The sequence below is a fragment of the Nipponia nippon genome, unplaced genomic scaffold (genome assembly GCF_047370975.1).
Source record: "Nipponia nippon isolate SJK-2023a ecotype South Korea unplaced genomic scaffold, ASM4737097v1 scaffold_22, whole genome shotgun sequence".
Classification (NCBI taxonomy): Eukaryota; Metazoa; Chordata; class Aves; order Pelecaniformes; family Threskiornithidae; genus Nipponia; species Nipponia nippon.
Genome location: NW_028262339.1, coordinates 6837046 through 6855282, shown reverse-complemented (window position 1 = coordinate 6855282; position 18237 = coordinate 6837046). Strand labels below are relative to the sequence as shown.

The following is an 18237-nucleotide window of genomic DNA, read 5'->3' as shown; positions in this document are numbered from 1 at the left end:
GCAGGACACCCAGAAGCGTAGTATTCTTTAAAAACACTGACCTGTGTGGCATGTACAAGAACATGCAGGAAGTTGTTGATAGGGCAGGGAACAGCACCCCATTAGCCCTGTGTCAGTCCCATGCATGGTCCTGGGTGGTGAGAGGAAATGGTCAACAATTTTGAGATTTATAAAAGCAGTTATTTTAAACATGATTATCAGGTATGCTGTTGGAGGTGTTGGTTCCATACTTCCATGCCTTTGCTTTGTGGCTCAAGGAAAAGCCTTGTCTGAGCAGTGGAGAGCACCCTGTGCTGCTGTGTACCTGTGCGACTGAACCCACCCCAAGGAGAAGCAAGATTTGGCTATGGTTTCTTAACTGACATTGCATACACTTCTTTGCATTTACAGTGCATAAAACCAGACTGGCTGGACTTATCACTTAGGGTCAACTCCACTGTCAGCAACAGGTAACTTATGCAGTTTTAAGAAAGAATCTGAATTTGGACAGGGAGGCATTTATCGTTACACTTAACATGCACCCACTGACATGTAAGCAGCTTCTTTGCTGTTCAGCAATTGTCAAAGAGAAACAAAGAGACCTCCTCCCCAAATGCAGTCTACAATTAACCACATTTTACTTTTTTGCCAGCAAAGGCTTTTAAGGTGCTCGTTGGCTCTTAAACATGCATTAAACCATCCATGGAATATAAAATAAACAGTGTAGTGTCTCTCAGAAAACAGATTATAAAATGTGTTGGCAAATAGCTCTTAAATTGGCCTCCCTAGTGTGTGTAAATGGATGTCTGCTGCAGGGCAGGCTAGAAGTCACTTTGCTTCCTTTGGCTTTGTTTCCATGCCATGCTTCTCTGCTTGTTCTGCTGAACGACAGTTTACTATGGAGACTGCTAATATTCAAAACAAGAATAAAAAGCTAGCAGGAAGTTATTAAGCAGTTTTAGAGAAATGTCAAGCCTAGCTCTTATAATGACTCTCCCTCTTCCCCTTAGAATCCTACAAGCAGCTTTGTTCTCTTTTTTTCAGATTACGTGTTAACCTCTGTGCTGTGCTCCAGAGAAAGCGGGAATGATAATGTCTCTGCTCAGGAAGATACAGTAAACTTAGCAGGAGCATTCTGTGATTGCTCAGCCTTGTAGTCTGATTGTCTTATGGTGACATCTTAAGGGTCTTTTCCAACCTAAATGATTCTATGATTCTGTAACTGTCCTGTCAGTCGTGTCCTTGCTCCCTGCCATAGGGAACTACTTTGCTTAGGTCCCAGGGAGCCCTGGAGCAAGTTGCCACGTGCTCCATGTAGACAGTCAGGGAGCTGGATCTGTCTGTAAGGTAGGCGTGAGACAAATGGAGCGGGGGGTAAATCCCACCAACTGATGCAATGAGACCCCTCCCTTGAACACTCTCTCCCAATCATACACAACTGGATGTGGTACTCAGCTACCCTTTGATAAAGAGTAAAAACATGCATGGGATAAAACTTAAGGCTTTCAGAGCCTGGTTCTTTGTTGAAATAGTCTGTAAACTCTGTTATGCTCAAAATCTTGTTTATGGGCAAAGAGGAAGCACACCTCATATATATAAAACTAAGAATTTATTGTTAGTATGACTGAAATCTTAGTCTAAGCATTATCATCAGTCCAGATCTAATTATTAGAGAAAATAAAGAATACTTAGGTGCAAAAAAACCAAAATCAATAATAATACTATTAATAATAATGCAGTTAAAATTGCTGCATGCAAGCTGCTTAGTTTATACCCCTTTTCTGGTGTTGTGCTCATCCTTCTGCTTCTCTGGGTCCCAAGGTTGATGGTTTCATTTTGCTGTCATTAGTGGTAGTGTTGGGGATGTTATGGCGAGTTGTCAGCATCTGGGGTCCTTTGCTGGGAAGGACAGGATATCCATGTTGATGGTTTCTTCTAAACTCTAGGACCCACTTGGAGTTTCTTTATATGTTAGCTAACATGCTTTCACACCTTTCTCTTTCTTCATTGGTCTGGTGTTCCACATTACATCCAAAATTACTATATATGATGCTTTTTAAGTGTGTTTTAGATACTATTTTTTTTGTTTTCTTTGATACCCCTAAAACCAGCTTTGTCCAGCTCCCCAGTCTGCAGTTCTGCATATCTACATTTCTCTAACTGACCAGTAGTGAGATGTTACAGCTGTGGGGTCTCCGGTGTAAAGCCTGTGCTTGAAATACTATTTGTATTTCAAAGTGAGGCACATTTTCTAAGCATAGAAATGTATCAGTCTGCTCATTTTTCATCACCTTTAATATGTATCTTCTGGAATAAAAATAATCCCTGATGCCTTGTTAGTAACAGCAATTTTACATGGCTTAGCTTGTACAAAGGGAAACAACACTGAAAGTCGCAGCCTCACATCTCTGCTACAGTTTGTTCTCCTCTGAAAATATTTCTTTTCTGAATTCTTATTGTCAGGTCTTAACAAGCAATGGGGCTTTAGAAACAAGACTTGGGGATGCTGGGTCAAAGTCATTATGGCTGCTTAATTGTTTAATACATAGGAAGCAGATGGTAGAAGTGAATATTTAATTTTCATAATGAAGGGGAATTATGAGAGGAGTCTAGGAATCTCTGTAGAGACTCATACTCGTTAAGAATCACAGAATCGTTTAGGTTGGAAAAGACCCTTAAGATCATCGAGTACAACCGTTAACTAACACTGCCAAGTCCACCACTAAACCATGTCCCTAAGCGCCACGTCTACTTGTCTTTTAAATACCTCCAGGGATGGAGACTCAACCACTTCCCTGGGCAGCTTGTTCCAATGCCTGACTACCCTTTCGGTGAAGAAGTTTTTCCTAATATCCAACCTAAACTTCCCCTGGCGCAGCTTGAGGCCATTTCCTCTCATCCTATCGCTTGTTACTAGGGAGAAGAGACCGACCCCCGCCTCGCTACAATCTCCTTTCAGGTAGTTGTAGAGAGCAATAAGGTCTCCCCTCAGCCTCCTCTTCTCCAGACTAAACAACCCCAGCTCCCTCAGCCGCTCCTCATAAGCTCCTACTTGCTAATATACAGCATCTGCAGTATAAACTAAACTGGCTGTCAGCAGGAAAACAGGGAGAATGTGCTTTGAAGCACAGCTCTGGGCTTAAGGCAACGTAACTGTAAGGAGTTGATCCAAGAGGGGAATGGAGCCGGGGCTTCCCTCAGATAAGGAGGGCCCCAGAGCCAACCCTGAGCTTTTCAGGGGCCATTGGGAGTCTGATACACAGGACAGGGAGGTGTCCTACAGTTTTATGGCCATTCCTTCTCAGCTTGGTTCAGTGGGATTGTAGTCGGTCACCCTTCCAACTGCAGTTGTCTCTCTCTTCTCGCTGCCATGTAAAACTCTAGCATTGCTCCCTGTCCTCCAAGTAGCTCTCAAAGGTAAGCTATACATACTTCCCCCTCTCAGGCAGTGAAAACAATTAACACTAGTACTGTTTTTTGTTTGCAGTAGTCAATCCTGCAAGCACTGCTACAGAGCTTAGTGTTTACTCTATTTTTGGACAGTGTATGCTTCAAGACACAGGTTGTCTTTCTTGCCCTGTAGAATTTTTTCAAGTGCTACCACAACTTAGATAAGAATTAACATGACAGCTAAAGAATTCAAGAAAGCCCATTGAAATACTATGGTAGGAAGCGGGATGACTGTGTTCTGGATTCCACTCTGAGCTAGCTTGGCTTCAAGCATTGTTCTTGTGGAGGCATCAGCTGCACGTGAGGTATCTGCAGCAAACTGAACATCACAGAACTGAGCGTAAAGAACCTGGTGATTTTTGTATGCTGCACGTTGTATTAACAGTGGAGTTTTATTTACAATACTATTTTGTTTCCATTCCAAAGGAATTAAAAGAGGAATTTGCACACATCTTGACAGCTAATAATCCCCATGCTCCCCAGAATATCGTCAGTTACAGCTTTAAAGTAAGTGCGGCATGACTTATAAAACCATGGTGAGATTTTTTGCAATTAACTGTGTTTGTGTTTTCCTTTGATTTATAACCAGGTAAATTTCCTTTTAATGTGGCTTCATCTTGTTACATACTTACTGCCAATGGTTCCTAAAGGGTTTTTGCAGGGGGTAAAAGTCTAAAAGCATTGACATATTTGTTCAGAAGTAGGAGATAACAATTACTCAACTAGTTCTGGCAGCGAACATAATTATTGCAGCTAATCTCAGGTGATTACTTTTTCCATTCTGTGGTGGTTAGAGGACAAAAGGCAATGCTTTATTCAGTGTTTAAGACAGTTATACCTCAGTATCCTCACATCAAGATTCAGTTGTTTGAATTATAAGCGTGCTCAGAAATGTGCTTTGTGAAACCAGTGACAAAAGCTCTATTCATGATGAGTAGGAGTGAGCAGGGGAGGGTGCATCAAAGACTGCCAGGAAACATCCAAGAGTTACACCTTCACATTTCCGTGTGCAGAACATATGCTGCATTACCCTGGAGCAGCCTCCTCCGGCTAGCATGTACAGCTAGTGACACAGGCTGCCACAGGGGGAGAGTGGAAGAATGGCTTTGCCTCCTACCCCTCCCTTGGAAAGGGTTACACCCCCTGAAAGGACGGACACAGGGACAGCTCTTCCAGCTCTAGCACTGAATTATCCCCAACCTTAGGCAGAGAACAGACAACTAGGTAAAATATTCCTGAGCCTGTCTCATCTCTGTGCTACTGTAACTAGTTTGACCAACCATTACAGGAGATCACCAGAGGAAGGAAATCAGTTTTGTGGAAGCAAATAAGGTCACTTTCTCTTCTATTTGGAGTTGATGTTTTCCATATTTATGGAATAGAAACAGGTGGTGAATGATCCATATCTTCAAATCCTCCACAGTGACTGAAGTGGGCTCGATGCTATGCTGTGATCGGTACAGAAAGCAGTCGTATTTTTAAGAAGAAACTATTGAAGCATCTGTGGTCTGCAGTGGCTTCTGATTGCTTTTAGGTGCAGCTCAAAATCTTAATACACAGTTTGAGCCTAGGTGTGTGCCTGCATTGTACAGTGGTCTACAAGCAAGTGCCAATCAAGCTAGCTTCAAAGAGCTGAATTAGTGCAGTGCTTATAAGCCTGGGCACAGTGCTAAGAGCCTGTACTGTCTCCATACAGAGCTCTCTCTGTATGGTGCTGCTCTTGTGTAGGTACAACAACTCACTCAGGGATCTCAGTACAACAGGACATCAGAGTCTCTTAGGGAGTGCTGTATAGTAGAGATCCACTAGAACTATATTTAAACTCACTTGGTGTGGTAGTGGTGGAGAACTAGAGGTTTCATGTTCTTGCTTCTTTTCCTTGTATTTTTAATTTATGGCTCTCAGTGTCCTGAGATATAAATAGCTGCTGGAAGAAATTCAGTGTAAATATGTCAATAACAAACATATTTATCAGTACAGAACTTCTTAGCTTTAGCAATTTAGGCTACACAGTATTTCTGGTTTAAAATATATTTTTTTCCATGCCAATTTTGTTGTTTTTTCCTCTTTGTAGGAACGAGCATACAAGCCAATAAGCTATGTGGATCAAATAGCCATTTGCTTCTCTTTGAATGGAAACATGATACTCAAAGATTCAGATGAAGGCAGATGGCAGAGTATCAGATTAAGCACTGCAGCAGGTAGGCTTATTATCTGAAACCACATTTTCAGCTAGGCACTGGTACCACTACCTCAACATGAGGGAGTGATCATGCTTCATCACCATAGAATTGAACAGCTCCTATTTTGGCTTGCATCCTTCTCGGGAAACAAAAACAGAAAAAAACCCAATCAGTCAGATGTTTGCCACAGTGTAGAAAACAGTGCATGCTTTTCAAGCCAGGTGGACACTAACACTGAAATTTTCAGAGCTATTTAGTGTCTTTTAAACATCTTCCACTACAAATAGTTGGACATACATGTCTAAACTCCTTAGCCTGCTTTGAAAGTTTCAGCCATGACCTAAAGTCTTAAAGCAGAAATGTTTGGAGGCTGGGTGAGCATTCAGGAAGCTATCATATACTTGACCCATTTTTACAATCTTACGAGGGCATCTTCTTCTGGACAATGTGAGATATAAGATATTGAGCTAGTTGGACCTTTGATCTGAGCTAGTATTGCCATTCTTAGGTTTTCAGTCAAACATACCTTAATCAGAGGCTGAAAAGCTCTGTTGTTAGTAAACAATTCTAGGTTTGAATTTTCAGCAGGGAAAGACGTACCTACTTAGTGATTTTTCTCATATTTCTGCTGTTTGTGAAAGGAGAAGTTGTGTCAGAAAGAGTGTCCTTTCAAAGTGGTAACTGTCAGGCACAATGATACCACTGCATAAGTTCCTGAGAATAGTTGTTACTTGCGGATTCTGAGGGTCAGTGCCTCTAAAAGAGCCACTCGCTCACTCCCCCCACAGTGGGATGGGGGGAAGAGAACTGGAAGGATAAAAGTGAGAAAACTCATGGGTTGAGATAAAGGCAGTTTAATAGGTAAAGCAAAAGCCGCGCGCGCAAGCAAAGCAAAATAAGGAATTCATTCACTATTTCCCATCGGCAGGCAGGTGTTCAGCCATCCCCAGGAAAGCAGGGCTCCATCATGCATAACGGTTACTTGGGAAGACAAATGCCATAACTCCGAACGTCCCCCCCTTCCTTCTTCTTCCCCCAGCTTTATATTGCTGAGCATGATGTCATATGGTATGGACTATCCCTTTGATCAGTTGGGGTCAGCTGTCCCAGCTGTGTCCCCTTCCAACTTCTTGTTCACCCCCAGCCTACTCGCTGGTGGGGTGGTGTGAGAAGCAGAAAAGGCCTTGACTCTGTGTAAGCATTGCTCAGCAATAACAAAAACATCCCTGTATTATCAACACTGTTTTCAGCACAAATCCAAAACATAGCCCCATACTAGCTACTGTGAAGAAAATTAACTCTATCTCAGCCAAAACCAGCACAATTGTCTAATGAGATAGCATTAGGAAAGGATGCGTCTGTATATTAATGATTCAGAAGATAGAAGGATCTGCAGAATATGGGATAATATATCCTATTATCCTGGGCTTATTCACTTATCCTTTCTATCATCAGAAAAGGCTCCTGTTGAGATTTCTGCAGTAATATCTGAACGGGCAGAGATTAAAGATGAAGAAAGCACAGAAGATACTCATGTAATTCTCCATAGTCAGCTGAGAGCTGTCCATTTTATTTTTAATATCAGATTTGAAATTCACTTTATTATAAAATGGACTTGCTGAGAAGCTTCTGTGATTGATTCTTTTATGCCTGAGATGTCTCTGCTGTAGGTGAGATCTTGCAGATTCTACTGAACAGCTGGGGTCCTCCTGCTGTTTTTCAGTTTGAAGAAGCTGTGCAGGGGGATGCCAGGTCCTTACACACCAGGTCTGTCTTCATCCAGATATTATATCAAGATAGAGTGTAATTTGCTGGGGTCTGGAGTCTTCCTGGACAGCATGTCCATCCCTGAAAGTGAAATTGGTGGAAAACAAAGTGTGGAGGGATAAAAGCAGCAGGCATAACTACCCAAAATAAGCAGTGGCCTGACTTAAAGGCAGTTGGCTGATCAGGAAAGGAGTATGCTGTGAGAAGTTTGTTCTTATCCACACAGTGTCAGGCCCTGGAATCAATTTCAGACTAGTTTCAGGTAAAGCTGACTGTCTAGCAAGGCAATGAAAACAGAGTAGTGAGACTCTAACACAGTCTTCTGGTCCCTGAGTCCAGTTCATTTTATCAAAGGCAGTCATGCTGTATTATCCGACTCATGTCAGGCTCTGTTTTAAAGTAACTTCAGTTCCTGGTCTTCCATATTCCTGTTTAGATACCATTCCAGAATCTCCTTGTTCTGATAGCTGGAAGTCTCCTAATTTCCATCTTAAATATTGAATCTTCAATTACAATCTCTTTCACTAGGCAGGAGAAATCCAGCAGTCTGAGAAGAACTGCTTCTGAAGAAGGAAAGAGATGTCTGGTTCTTTCAGGGTGGAGTCACTGCTCTATTTTCTTGCAGGCTGCAGGAGAGGAAGAGGCAGAGGGGGCAGGAACAGCAGAAGTAGCTGAGGCAGCAGAAGCAGAAGAGCCTCCTCCCCCAAGAGTGAAGGAGCAGAAGCTTTCAAATCAGTTCAACTTCATTGAGAGATCTTCAAGGGCACTCAACAACCCTTTGTGGGTATGCTGCTGCTGCCATTTTCTTCAGTGACTTGGAGGATCTTTCCTTTGGGAGGGCATGTGGAGCATCTGTGTTTGTGTCATATACTGTGACCTCTGTAGATACTATTAGGAGAAAAAAACCCCAGTGTTTTACTATGGTAAAACATTTGGGGTGATGAAAATGATGACAGAAGAATTCTTGCCTCATGGACTCTTGGACAGCCTACAAGAAGTTTTGGTGCTACTGTAAATCCTTACACCTCTACTTAGATATAACATTTTTCATGTCTATTTTCTCATCTGAAAAAGTATAGAGCAATGATTAGGGTAGTAGCTAAGGGGTTGGAATCCCTGAATTCAATTTCTTTTTGCCACAGAGTCCCTTTATGGCCTTGTACTTCAATTCTTACCCATGGAGCAGGGATATAAGTGCCCCTGTATTAAAAGGATAAAGGTATTTACGCTTGTGTTAAGCACAGGTACTACAGTAACAGACCCATATAAGTATGACAAATCTTTACTGCTGCTACAGGGTACATCTCCCTCCCACTCTGTGCATGCACTTTCCAATCAGTACAGACTCAAGACCTTATGTTCCTTCCCTAAGCTTTTTGCTGAGCCCGCAGCCATTCCGAGTGAGCGTGTCTTCACAGGGCCTCTTGACCGAGCAGTACCAGTGATGTTGTCCCCTAGTTGAGTGCTCAAAAAGGACCTTTATGAGTCAGAGATACAAGTTTCAGAGAGAAAATTCTCTTGTTTTCATTGCTGCCCTGGAATCAGAGTATATACAACTTCCACAGAGAGCCTGCCTTCCTTCTTGCAGCCATTACACCTAAAGTGAGATGCCTTTACATCTGATGGGCTTGGAGAGATCTAAGAGTTACTGTGTTGCTGGAGCTACTATCTCCTAGAAGGAATACCATCTCTGCCCACTGGTAGAGATGGAGAATCTCAGGAGAGTTCATCCAACAGTGGGGTGCTTACTGCAAAGTCTGAGCTAAGATTCTGCATCTTTCAAAAATCCCTGCAGAGGCCATGGAATTTGTTATTTCTCTGTCCCCAGATCTGCATATTCTCTTCCTATTGATTTTACTGGAAGAGGCTTGTATAACTCTGTGTGATTCTGCCTTTGAAAGCAGAATCTAGCCCTTAAATAGCTGTGAAGTACTGCTGTGTGCTGTACAGGATGTGCAGTTTCCACCTCTGAGACTGCTTCATTTCAGAGGTCAGTGAAATGCTACAGGCAGCTTCTTAAAAACGTCCTGACACAATGTTTTTCTGAAAGAAAATGCTGTTCCATGAAATGAAAGATTCACAGAAATATATTCATTTAATTCAGAATTTCGATGTAAGGGTGATGAAAATATTATTTCAGTAAGATCAAATGAATTGTTTATAGGTTATCATTCTGTTCAACTCCCAAGTGGGATTTTAAAATATAAGTAAAAACTTTTCAAATTTGGTAGCATATCATAACTGATACTATAACCGGCAGCAGAGGTGAAACAAATCATTTCAACTCCTTCAAAATTAAATACTGAAATTAAATATTTTAAGTATATTGGAAAAAAAATCAGAAGGTCTTGTGAACCTTCTTTTGGTCCACAAGAAAATCTAGTTGTAGTTGCTTGATCACCGATAATGTTTGTGCAGTGCTCTGGGAGTCATTTGGATGCTGAATTAAACTAAGATCAGTATTATTCTAACTACCTGCTATGAGAAGGCTGTCTCCACTGCTGGACTATGTCACTGCAAAGAGTTTCAGTGCAAAGATTACACTTCTTTATGCTTTTTCTTTATTCAGGAAAAAGCATGTCAATCAGAGCCTACACCTTGTAAAAATTTCTCAGCCACTGCTAACTAGGTATATCCTTTTTACTTTTTAAGCTTTTTTCGAGTATATTTAGGAAACTGAGATATGAGAAAGGAAAAACCAAATTGTTATATTTGCATTCCTTGCAGTGGAATGAACTCCCTGTATTGGGTTTGCGTGGCAAGGTTTTGGTAGCCAGGGGCTACAGGGGTGGCTTCTGTGAGAAGCTGCTAGAAGCTTCCCCTGTGTCCGATAGAGCCAATGCCAGCTGGCTCCAAGACGGACCCACTGCTGGCCAAGGCTGAGCCAATCAACGACAGTGGTAGGACTCACGTTGGAGAAGCTGTCTCCTATGGGAGGGACTCCACGCTGGAGCAGGGGAAGAGTGTGAGGAGTCCTCCCCCTGAGGAGGAAGGAGTGGCAGAGACAACATGTGATGAACTGCCCACAACCCCCATTCCCGGTCCCCCTGCGCCGCTCGGGGGAGGAGGTAGAGAAAATCGGGAGTAAAGTTAAGCCCGGGAAGAAGGGAGGGGTGGGGGGAAGGTGTTTTAAGATTTGTTTTTATTTTCTCATTATCGTACTCTGATTTGATTGGTAATAAATTAAACTAATTTCCCCAAGTTGAGTCTGTTTTGCCCGTGACGGTAATTGGTGAGCGATCTCCCTGTCCTTATCTCGACCCACGAGCCTTTCGTTATATTTTCTCTCCCTTGTCCAGCTGAGGAGGGGGAGTGATAGAGCAGCTTTGGTGGGCACCTGGCATCCAGCCAGGATCAACCCACCACACTCCCATATTGTGGCTTTGATCTCTGGTTTAAATCTGCGAGCAAACTTGTGTGGCTCTCTTTTCTGCCTTAATGGGTGAACTTGTTAATGGTTTACATTTCTAAGGTCAAGTGTCTCTGTTTAGCTGCTTTAGATTGATCTATCGCTTGCCAGCCACCCTGTCCAGTCTCATTTAGAGTCTTAAAAGGGGTGGAAATGGGGAAACCACAGTATGAGAATGGTTCTGGGCTCAAGAGCTGAGCTGCAGCTGAACTCTGCAGGAACAGGGACACAACTGCAACTTCCTCTTGCAGGCACTGAGTCCTCCAGGGACACGGCTCTCTTTGGGGTGGGGACTGCCCTGTTGTTTAAGATCTTCCATCAGTATGTGGTGGATGAACTGGTCATTTAGGAGGAGCTGTGATCCAGCATTCACTACCTGGTCAGCTGCAGGACACCTCCATCAGCTGATCCCATCAGAGGCAGGCTCAATGGGGTCTGAAAGTGTAGGAACAAAATAATGAAAAAGCACTTATGGCACATCTGCATGCTAGCTCCACTTTGAGCACTGTGCATAGAGAGTAGAGACCTCTGAAGATTTTGTACAGCTGGAAATTTACAAGGGTTCATGGAGTTTTTGGGAGTGTTGTCAAGAATTTGATATTTACAACATTGTGGTTTTTACTTTGTCTAAGTTTAGCTATATGGGAAAGCAGGTTTATAAAGCCTGAAGCTGAACACAATGAGAACTACAGCATAAGGAATGTGGAAGGCCCACTCTAAGCCTGTTGCAATGGACTTAGCTCTCTTTTAGGTAGTGGGAATGTGCCTGTTTATTCACGATGAAGAACTGTTCCACAATTGTTCTACAGTATTTTCTCCATCTCTTAAAAATGTAAAAAAAAATATTTTGCATGACATTTTACACATGAAATATGCTATAGCTTTCATTGGAAAGGGAATCCAGCCAATTCTGCTGATTAATTCTCACAGATATTTACAAAATGTATTTGTGTTTGTCACTGATGCAAATATTGTTTCAAACCAGTGTACCAAACTGGTACTGAAATATTGTTTTGTTACCAGTGTACCACAGGAACACCCAAGAGAAAGTATAAAAAAATGCTGTTGTAGGAAAGTGGTAGTAAGGGGAGCGATGGTCAAGCTCTCTGTCAAGCTGAAAACTGTAACCCAGTCTATTCCTGAACTTGAAATCACAGAGTAATTGGCCTGAGATCTTCCCTCCCTCCAGCTGGAGCTTCCTTTCATTTTTTCTGACAGTGAGATGACCTGAGAGTTAGAGAGAAGAGAGCTATTAAGATAATCAGGCTGTTGCTGAAATTTGGCATGAGATGTTTGAAAACTAAGAGGAAAAGTTTCCCCTTGTTTTCTTTTTATTCTGTTGAAAATTTGAATGGATATAAAATAACATTTTAACGTAATCTCTTTTTTTCCTCAACTCTTTTTCTTTCTTGTTCTTCCTTATGCTTACAATTTCCTCTTGCAAAGTTTTCTGTTCTGCTCCTTCTCCTACTCTTCTCGTCAAATCTTCTTTGTCCTTTCCCTGATGTTTGGAACATCTTTCCATCTCATTTCCACCTGCAAATTTATAACACAATGCAGTTTTTTTGCTAACGGTTTCTGCTACCTTTCTTTATTCCAATGTTTTAGTCTATATTTTGTGTTTGAATCATGCTCCCTCTCCTAAGCTGATGTGTCAGAATTAGAACAACTTTTCTTTGTCCTGAAAGTAATATACCTGCTTCGGATACAGTACTAGCACTCCAATACTAATGAATAATTCTTAAGTAGAAAAATTACTTTTGGATCTACTCAGGTAAGACATTTCTGGCATGTGGCATAGCAGAAGATGTAAAACTGCTCTCAGTTTCCGTTTGATCATATGCTGCAGAGTTGGAGTCCAAGATTTAAATTGTGTTAAGCAGCTACAGTTTAACTGAACATGAGCCAACAGTGTGCCCTGGCAGCCAGGAGGGCCAACCATGTCCTGGGGTGCATCAAGCACTGTATTGCTAGCCAGTCGAGGGAGGTGATTGTCCCGCTCTACTCTGCACTGGTGCGGCCTCATCTTGAGTACTGTGTGCAGTTTTGGGCGCCACAGTACAAAAAGGATACGAAGCTACTGGAGAGTGTCCAGAGGAGAGCCACGAAGATGGTGAAGGGTTTAGAGGGGAAGCCGTATGAGGAGCAGCTGAAGTCACTTGGTCTGTTCAGCCTGGAGAAGAGGAGACTGAGGGGAGACCTCATCGTGGTCTACAGCTTCCTCACAAGGGAAGGAGGAGGGGCAGGCGCTGATCTCTTCTCCCTGATGACCAATGATAGGACCCGAGGGAACGGCAGGAAGCTATGCCAGGGGAGGTTTAGGTTGGACATTAGGAAAAGGTTCTTCACCCAGAGGGTGGTGGAGCACTGGAACAGGCTCCCCTGGGAGGTAGTCACGGCACCAAGCCTGACAATATTTAAGAAGCATTTGGACAACGCCCTCAGACATATGGTGTGATTTTTGGGGTTGTCCTATGCAGGGACAGGAGTTGGACTCGATGATCCTTGTGTGTCCCTTCCAACTCAGGATATTCTATGATTCTATAATTCTAATTTTCCAACACCACATGAGAAATGTCATAAAGCAGATGTTTGATGCATGTTTCCTATTAAACACTGGTAAATTAGCCAAACAGAAAGTCCTACAAACAAGATACGGAGTCAAAGCACCAAGAAGAGTACTGGGGAAAGGAAATTGTTAAGAATGCAATATTGTGTTCTTAAAAAGTAAGGCATGCCCCATCAAGCTTTAAAAATCCTGGGCTTCAATCCTTCACTTTTTTTGTAAGTAACAAGCCCACTGTCTTTCAGCTGATTCCAGTGGCAGTGTTATTGTTGTAAGGACTATCATATTTTTGTGATGATGGTGTAGATGGCTGTTTTCTGGAGCATAATCAGGTCCTGATAAATTCTGCCTCTGTCTCACAGTGGAATATCTATGATGCCTATATGGAGGAGCTTCAGAAAATGAAAAAGTCAGAAAAGCAAGAAAACCCAAACACTCAGATAGCAAAGAGAGAAGAGGAGGGGAAGACAGTTGACCCCTCTGGAATCACAGGTATGTTTCATAATGCTGGAAGAAGCATGCTCAGAGTGGTGGTGGAGGCATCCATAATGCAAGTCAGGTGAAATTTAGCAACTCATGCTGGCTATGTAGCTAGTTGTCTCAGTTGGCAAGTAACAACCCTAAAAAATGCAAAAATTAGTTTTTGCTAGGAACTGTATTTCCAAAACAGGATTTTCAAATTGCTGTACTTTTTATGGGAATACAAAACAGTGTGAAGCCATAAACTTGTCTTCAAACCTGATTTCCAAGTGAGATTTATGGCTTTCTTTTTTGTGCATTATCATGTTTGTGTCTCATTTTTGAATAGCATGTGAGGGAAAAAAGAATGAAATAAGTAGAAACACTGTGTGACTTTTCAAAAAATTCTAAGTGATGCAGAGGTTTTAGGTATAATCTTCCAATCTGTAAGGCAAAGTAATTTAGGATTCTTTCAAAATGTTACTAAAGCACTGTAGTGAAACACATTTCACTATTTTTTATTATTTTAATGATAATGCTATAGAATTATAATTTATATATTTTATAGTTATATACATATAAATGGTATATAATATATAATTTATATAAAAGTTAATATAATTAACTTTTTTATAAAGTTAATTTTATAATAATTTTAAATTATAATATATATTTATAATATAATATTTAATTGAAATGGAAGCCTACATACTTAAAAATGAATAATGATTCTGGGATGCTAGACGTGATTTGCAGGGGGATCTTTGATGCATCTTTTATTCATTTAGTTGGAAAGTGACAGAAGTGTCTCTCTCCAGTGTTTGAAGAGCTATGCCACAGTCAGTAATTACACAGCATGGTGATACCTCAGTGTCGTGGTTTAACCTCAGCCAGCAACTAAGCACCACACAGCTACTCGCTCACTCCTCTGACCCCGGTGGGATGGGGGAGAGAATTGGAAGGGTGAAAGTCAGAAAACTCATGGGTTGAGATAAGAACAGTTTAATAATTGAAGTAAAATGAAATAGAATAGTAGTAATAATAATAATAATATAATATAATAATATAATAATAATATACAAAGCAAGTGATACACTGTACAATTGGCTCACCACCCGCCAACCAATGCCTAGCCTGTTCCCAAGCAGCGATCACTGCCCCCCGGCCAACTCTCCCCAGTTTATATACTGAGCATGACGTCATACGGTATGGAATAGCCCTTTGGCCAGTCTGGATCAGCTGTCCTGGCTGTGCCCCCTCCCAGCTTCTTGTGCACCTGGCAGAGCATGGGAAGCTAAGAAGTCCTTGACTAGTGTAAGCACTACTTAGCAACAACTAAAACATCAGTGTGTTATCAACATTATTCTCATACTAAATCCAAAACACAGCACTATACCAGCTACTAGGAAGAAAAATCAACGCTATCCCAGCTGAAACCAGGACAGTATCTACCCCTTATTCCATACCATATACGTCATGCCCAGGACTTACACTTCCCAATACATTCCAATTAATCACCACCACTTTTCCAGTCTTTTGAGATAGGTATAGATAGATATAGATACAAATAGATATAGATATGCACACACATAGACATAATTTCCTTAGTCTCTAGGCTATCCTTCTAAAACATTTGTTGAGTTCATTTAATCCGTGACTTTGGGCTTCATCCATCATAACAGTCTTTCAGGGCAGGAGAGATGGTGTGTGGTGTTGGACTGTTGCCCGCTGAAGTCAGTTTTGGTTCCATCACCACTGCACTTTGCTCGGTTTCCTCAAAGTTCATTCTTCATTAATTTGGGTGATTCTTACTGTATACTGTTGATATGGCATATAATAATCACAGAAGTGATGACATCCAGTATTATATAGCAACTAACATCATACAATTCAGTTCATTGGCTATTCTCACCCAAAATAAAATCCCCTTGAGGTACACATCGGACTTCCCCATCCTCCCGCATCACCCACCAAGTGCACCCCGGTCCTTGAGCAAAAGCAATCCCACAAATGGGCTTACCTTTGCCTGAGGCAGGAATAACCCAGACTGTCTTCCCCATCATGTTTTTTTATGTGCACTACAGGGACTTTATTCCCTTCTACAGTACGTAACAGTTCTGACTGGGCAGGGCCAGCTCGATTGGCAGATCCCCTAGTGTTGACTAACCAGGTGGCCTTTGCTAAATGGGTATCCCAGTGTTTGAATGTCCCACCACCCATTGCTCTCAGTGTAGTCTTTAACAGTCGATTTTATCGTTTGATTTTCCCGGAGGCTGGTGCATGATAGGGGATGTGATATACCCACTCAATGCCATGCTCTTTGGCCCAGGTGTCTATGAGGCTGTTTCGGAAATGAGTCCCGTTGTCTGACTCAATTCTTTCTGGGGTGCCATGTCACCATAGGACTTGCTTTTCAACGCCCAGGATCACAGAATCATAGAATCATAGAATCGTCAAGGCTGGAAAAGACCCTTAAGATCGAGTCCAACCGTCAACCTATCACTGCCAAGTCCATCTATACCATGTCTTCAAGCACCGTATCTATCCGTTCTTTAAATACCTCCAGGGATGGAGACTCAACCACTTCCCTGGGCAGCCTGTTCCAATGCTTCACCACCCTCTCAGTGAAGAAGTTTTTCCTAATATCCAACCTAAACCTCCCCTGGCGCAGCTTGAGGCTGTTTCCTCTTGTCCTATCACTCGTTACTAGGGAGAAGAGATTGACCCCCACCTCACTACAACCTCCTTTCAGGTGGTTGTAGAGAGAAATAAGGTCTCCCCTCAGCCTCCTCTTCTCCAGGCTAAACAATCCCAGTTCCCTCAGCCGCTCCTCATAAGACTTGTTCTCTAGACCCTTCACCAGCTTCGTTGCCCTCCTCTGGACACGCTCCAGCACCTCAATGTCCTTCTTGTAGTGAGGGGCCCAAAACTGAACACAGTACTCGAGGTGTGGCCTCACCAGTGCCGACTACAGGGGCACTATCACCTCCCTGGTCCTGCTGACCACACTATTCTTGATGCAGGCCAGGATGCCATTGGCCCTCTTGGCCACCTGGGCACACTGCTGGCTCATATTCAGCCAGCTGTCGACCAACACCCCCAGGTCCTTTTCCGCCAGGCAGCTCTCCAGCCACTCCTCCCCTAGCGTTGAATGGGGTTGCTGTGACCCACGTGCAGGACCTGACACTTGGCCTTGTTGAACCTCATACAATTCGCCCCAGCCCATCGGTCCAGCCTGTCCAGGTCCCTCTGTAGGGCCTTCCTACCCTCCAGCAGATCGACACTTCCACCCAACTTGGTGTCATCTGCAAACTTCCTGAGTGTAGGGAACACTACACATCAAGGTTATCCCACCAGATCTCCAGCCGACCCGGGCTTTATACCCCCAGCAGTAGGTGTGTCATGTTATAAGGGGCGGAGACAAGGGAGGGTCGACCCTTAACTCTTTCCGTACAGCACGTGATCTTCCGGTCGCCAGCCCTTATCTTTACTACACCTGAGGGTGCACTCGATCCCCTCATCCAGATCATCAGTGAAGATGTTGAACAGGACTGGCCCCAGTACTGATCCCTGGGGAACACCACTCGTGACCGGCTGCCAACTGGATTTGGCTCCATTCACCACCACTCTCTGGGCTTGGCCGTCCAGCCAGTTTTTAACCCAGCATAGAGTGCACCCATCCAAGCCGTGAGCAGCCAGCTTCTCCAGGAGAATGCTGTGGGAGACAGTGTCAAAGGCCTTACTAAAGTCCAAGTAGACAACATCCACAGCCTTCCCCTCATCCACTAAGCGGGTCACCTTGTCATAGTAGGAGACCAGGTTAGTGAAACAGGATCTCCCTTTCATAAACCCATGCTGGCTGGGCCTGATCCCTCGGTTGTCCCGCGCTTGCTGCATAATGGCACTCAAGGATAGTATTCCGGGCAGTAGCATGGGGCATGGGATATGTTTCCAGCCATCCGGTGGTTGCTTCCACCATTGTAACCACATGGCGCTTGCCTTGGCGGGTTTGTGGGAGTGTGATATAATCAATCTGCCAGGCCTCCCCATATTTATATTTCAGCTATCGTCCTCCATACCAGAGAGGCTTGAACCGCTTGGCTTGCTTGATTGCAGCGCATGTTTCACATTCATGGACAACCTGTGCAATAGTGTCCATGGTCAAGTCCACCCCTCGATCACGAGCCCATCTAGATGTTGCATCTCTTCCTTGATGGCCTGAGGTGTCATGGGCCCACTGAGGTAGAAATAAATCACACTTATGTTGCCAGTCCAGGTCCACCTGAGCCACTTCAATCTTAGCAGCCTGATCCACCTGCTGGTTGTTTTGATGTTCTTCAGTGGCCTGACTCTTGAGTATGTGAGCATCTATGTGACGTACTTTCACAGTCAGGTTCTCTATCCAGGCAGCAATATCTTGCCAC

The 18237-nt window shown here is 43.1% G+C and overlaps 1 protein-coding gene across 2 annotated transcripts in view; it reads left to right on the top strand.

Annotated features, from left to right (window-relative positions):
• The window catches only part of LOC148055458 (dynein axonemal intermediate chain 1-like), a 36947-nt gene that overhangs the window by 3559 nt on the left and 15151 nt on the right, over positions 1-18237 (top strand). Inside the window, exons 3-5 of one of the 2 annotated variants that reach the window (XR_015705366.1) lie at positions 3856-3936; positions 5504-5630; positions 8005-10456. Coding sequence is in view for 1 of the 2 variants with exons in the window: in XM_087760409.1 (XP_087616535.1) it covers positions 8005-8163; positions 13717-13846 (289 nt within the window). In the remaining variant the exon portion in view is untranslated. Of the gene's footprint in view, positions 1-3855; positions 3937-5503; positions 5631-8004; positions 10457-13716; positions 13847-18237 lie in introns of those variants that run through there. The other variant, XM_087760409.1, reaches the window with a different exon arrangement.